General features: G+C 46.8%; 1 protein-coding gene across 1 annotated transcript in view; it reads left to right on the top strand.

Moving 5' to 3' along the window:
* LOC111966157 (epidermal growth factor receptor kinase substrate 8-like protein 3) overlaps nucleotides 1–3,543 on the top strand; it is a 31,844-nt gene extending 28,301 nt beyond the window's left edge. Inside the window, 6 exon segments of the mRNA XM_070444612.1 lie at nucleotides 201–251; nucleotides 362–390; nucleotides 721–817; nucleotides 1,871–2,073; nucleotides 2,495–2,627; nucleotides 2,828–3,543. Coding sequence (XP_070300713.1) covers nucleotides 201–251; nucleotides 362–390; nucleotides 721–817; nucleotides 1,871–2,073; nucleotides 2,495–2,627; nucleotides 2,828–2,872 — 558 coding nt within the window. The 3' untranslated portion in view covers nucleotides 2,873–3,543.
* The last annotated feature ends 291 nt before the right edge of the window (nucleotides 3,544–3,834 follow it).

The following is a 3,834-nucleotide window of genomic DNA, read 5'->3' as shown; positions in this document are numbered from 1 at the left end:
ATCCTCATTTGTTAAAGCAGCGAAGGTCCCCCATCCTCATTTGAGATACAATATTTGCATTTAACTCGCATTTAACGCACTTTTTTTTTCTCACCAATCTCCAAAATTCAAAGTTATGTACACTTATCTAAAATGAGTATTCAGCCATAAGAAGCCATGTTAAATATCATTATCTCATGGTAACCCCTCTGTTCTCTCAGGGCAGGCAGTTGAGCAGGAGCAACAGCCAATACATGCAACGGCCTGAGGAGGTAAGACTGAYGAGTACAGACGCGTCAGAATCCATCAAAAAAACATTCATTAAAACTGTGTCTTTATTACGTTATRTTTCTCATTGATGTATTGTCGTCGACCGTCACAGCCCATGATGAACTCTCCGCCATCTTTACGGTAAGCTACAGGCATCACTTAAAGCAGCTATRTTGTTTTGATAATGATATCCTCAGTAATTCAATAGTGGGTAAAAGCATTGTTTTTACATTTACATTTAAGTCATTTAGCAGACGCTCTTATCCAGAGCGACTTAGAAATTGGTGCATTCACCTTATGATATCCAGTGGAACAACCACTTTACAATAGTGCATCTAATTACTTTTTTTTGTCATTGTCCTTTTGCGTTGCTGTTACATTGTCATACAACGCTATTACGTTCTTCAAACATTGCTGTTACGCTGCTATTACATTGATGTTAACGTTATGTTTCTCTGTCTCCTCTGCAAGCCCCAGTGAGCTGGTCCCAGTGAGGATGCGTGTGATCTATGACTTTATGGCCAGGAACCCCCAGGAGCTGAGCATTATGAAGGGAGAGGTTGTCCAGGTGGGTTAGGGTTGAACCCCCAGGAGCTGAGCATTATGAAGGGAGCGGTAGGTCAGGTGGGTTAGGGTTTGACCCCAGGAGCTGAGCATTATGAAGGGAGGCGTAGGTCAGGTGGGTTAGGGTTGACCACCAGGAGCTGAGCATTATGAAGGAGCGGTAGGTCAGGTGGGTTAGGGTGAACCCCAGGAGCTGAGCATTATGAAGGGAGCGGTAGGTCAGGTGGGTTAGGGTTGAACCACCAGGAGCTGAGCTTTATGAAGGGAGGGTAGGTCAGGTGGGTTAGGGTTGAACCCAGGAGCTGAGCATTATGAAGAGCGTAGGTCAGTGGGTAGGGTTGAACCCAGGAGCTGAGCATTATGAAGGGAGCGGTAGGTCAGGTGGGTTAGGGTTGAACCCCAGGAGCTGAGCATTATGAAGGAGCGGAGGTCAGGTGTTTAGGTTGAACCCCAGAGCTGAGCATTATGAAGGGAGCGGTAGGTCAGGTGGTTAGGGTTGAACCCCAGGAGCTGAGCATTATGAAGGGAGCGGTAGGTCAGGTGGGTTAGGGTCCCAGGAGCTGAGCATTATGAAGGGAGCGTAGTCGGGTGGTTAGGGTTGAACCCCAGGAGCTGAGCATTATGAAGGGCAGCGGAGGTCGGGTGGGTTAGGGTTGAACCCCCAGGAGCTGAGCATTATGAAGGGAGCGGTAGGTCAGGTGGGTTTAGGGTTGAACCACCAGGAGCTGAGCATTATGAAGGGAGCGGTAGTTTGGGTGGGTTAGGGTTGAACCACCAGGAGCTGAGCATTATGAAGGGAGCGGTAGGTCAGGTGGGTGTCTGACTGTTAGGATTAATCCCATGGCTCCTATAAGGAACACAGGCCACTGACAAATGTCCTCCATCTCACTGACTGAATATGGATTAAAAAAAAGAATAGCAGTGAATGTCAACCAAACCAGAATCAAAATAACAAAAGGGATATAAATGGTTTGTAATGTTAGGAAAATATATCTGTGAAAATTAACATACGTTGATCTACAGAAGTGCTTTTAAGTTGTAAATTGTGTGTTTCTAGGTCATAGACAAGTCGGGGCAGTGGTGGAGGGTCCGTAATGAACGTGGTGAGGAGGGTCACGTTGCTAAGAACGTTCTAGAGCCTCTGGATGGAGGGGGACCCTGGGATGAGGGCCAGGAGGTGCGCTCCCCTCCACCCCTCAACATGCAGTCCAGACCTGCAGAGGTGAAAGCCTGGCTGGAATACAAGGCCTTCTCCAAAATGTAAGAAATGACATGGACAACAAACTATGATCTTTCCTCCTTGGTGGCTCTGCTTACTAGCGCTGTAAAACTGACTCAGGGACCGGTCATCAACATGTCATGGACCGCCACAGAGTCCACAGGGTCCACAGAGTCCACAGAGTCCACAGAGTCCACAGAGTCCACAGAGTCCACAGAGTCCACAGAGTCCACAGAGTCCACAGGGTCCACAGGGTCCACAGGGTCCACAGGGTCCACAGGGTCCACAGGGTCCACAGGGTCCACAGGGTCCACAGAGTGGAGGATGGAAAACATTGTGCTAAACAACCTTTTTGTGACGGTGTTGTGATGGTGTTGTGGCGGTGTTGTGGCGGTGTTGTGACGGTGTTGTGATGGTGTTGTGTTGTTTTCTATGCTTATGAGAGCTTTATGTCGTCATTAGAACGGTTCGTAGCCTGAGCGTGCTGAACGGAGCCCTGCTACTGGGGATGTCCAAAGATGAGATGAGGACGGTGTGTCCAGAGGAAGGAGGGAGAGTCTTCTTCCAGCTGCAGGCCATCAAGTCCTCCATCGCCGTGAGTGACAGTAGCATAGATGCACACGCACACACACAACTCAGATCACGCAACCTGAAATAATAGCTATCTACTAAGAGTTTGGCTGCTTTTCTGCCTTTTTTCTATCACTGACGAATTCAAGCTGAATGAAATGCATTGTCTGTGAGATGGAGATAAACAACCAGTCTGATTTTCTTTAAATCTCTCATTGTCTGCAGCTTGCCAGTGAGTCCAATGGATACGGCTCTTATAACGGTCGTTAGACTGACTCGTCACAAGTAACAACCAAGAGCCGACTGAGGGAGAAGAATAACTCAACTATTTAACCTTTCATTTATTCATATATTTTTTTGTCCATTCATAGACGGGTTGGTTGTTTAGCAACAAAACCGATGTGTGAGTAACTATGGGTCAAAACACAGATTGGTTTTGACTGTTGACAACATGTAAACTATATTATTTCTCTAAATGTTTTATTGAGAACATAAATAAATTTGCACAATCAGCAACTTTTTTTTGTAAATCTTTCAACTTCCAAGATCATTGCAGACATCTGAGCGCTGCCCTTTCTTTTGCCCCCAAGAATATAGAAAGGTACTGTAGTGTTATGAATCAAGTGAGTAGCACAAGGTCCCTATAGCGTGCTGCAAACCCAGATCACCTGTAGCGTGCTGCAAACCCAGAACACCTGTAGCGTGCTGCAAACCCAGATCACCTGTAGCGTGCTGCAAACCCAGATCACCTGATCCAAAGACAAACGTCCTGACCCTGATCCTAATGAGGATGTCCGGTGAGTAGAGACTGTAAGGCGCCCATCAACTAAAGGATAGATTCTTTCAGATCCTCGCAGAGCGGTTGTTTTGGCGATGTCTGAGGTGGAACTGTGTTAGAGCTGTCAAATCCAATCAAATTAAAATGTAATTTGTCACAAGCACCGATTTGTCCGTTTTTATACTGGAGCTTCACTGACTGGAGTGCTGAAGGTTAATGACAGCCTACTGTCATGATGCTAGCCCTTTCAGTGAATTGGCTAGCAGAGATGTGAACAACCCCCACACCCCCTCTCCTGTTAGGGGGGGGGTGTTACAACTTTACAACCACATCGTAAATAAATTGTAGAGACACTTGTCTCCCTGACCGTGCAATATGGGAGGGAGAGGGTCACAGTAGAACAAAGGAACTCTCCCGCCAAATTCTACTACATCCCAGAATTTGAGAATTGAAC

Source organism: Salvelinus sp. IW2-2015, linkage group LG7 (assembly GCF_002910315.2).
Source record: "Salvelinus sp. IW2-2015 linkage group LG7, ASM291031v2, whole genome shotgun sequence".
Lineage (NCBI taxonomy): Eukaryota > Metazoa > Chordata > Actinopteri > Salmoniformes > Salmonidae > Salvelinus > Salvelinus sp. IW2-2015.
This window is presented reverse-complemented; position numbering and strand designations above follow the sequence as displayed.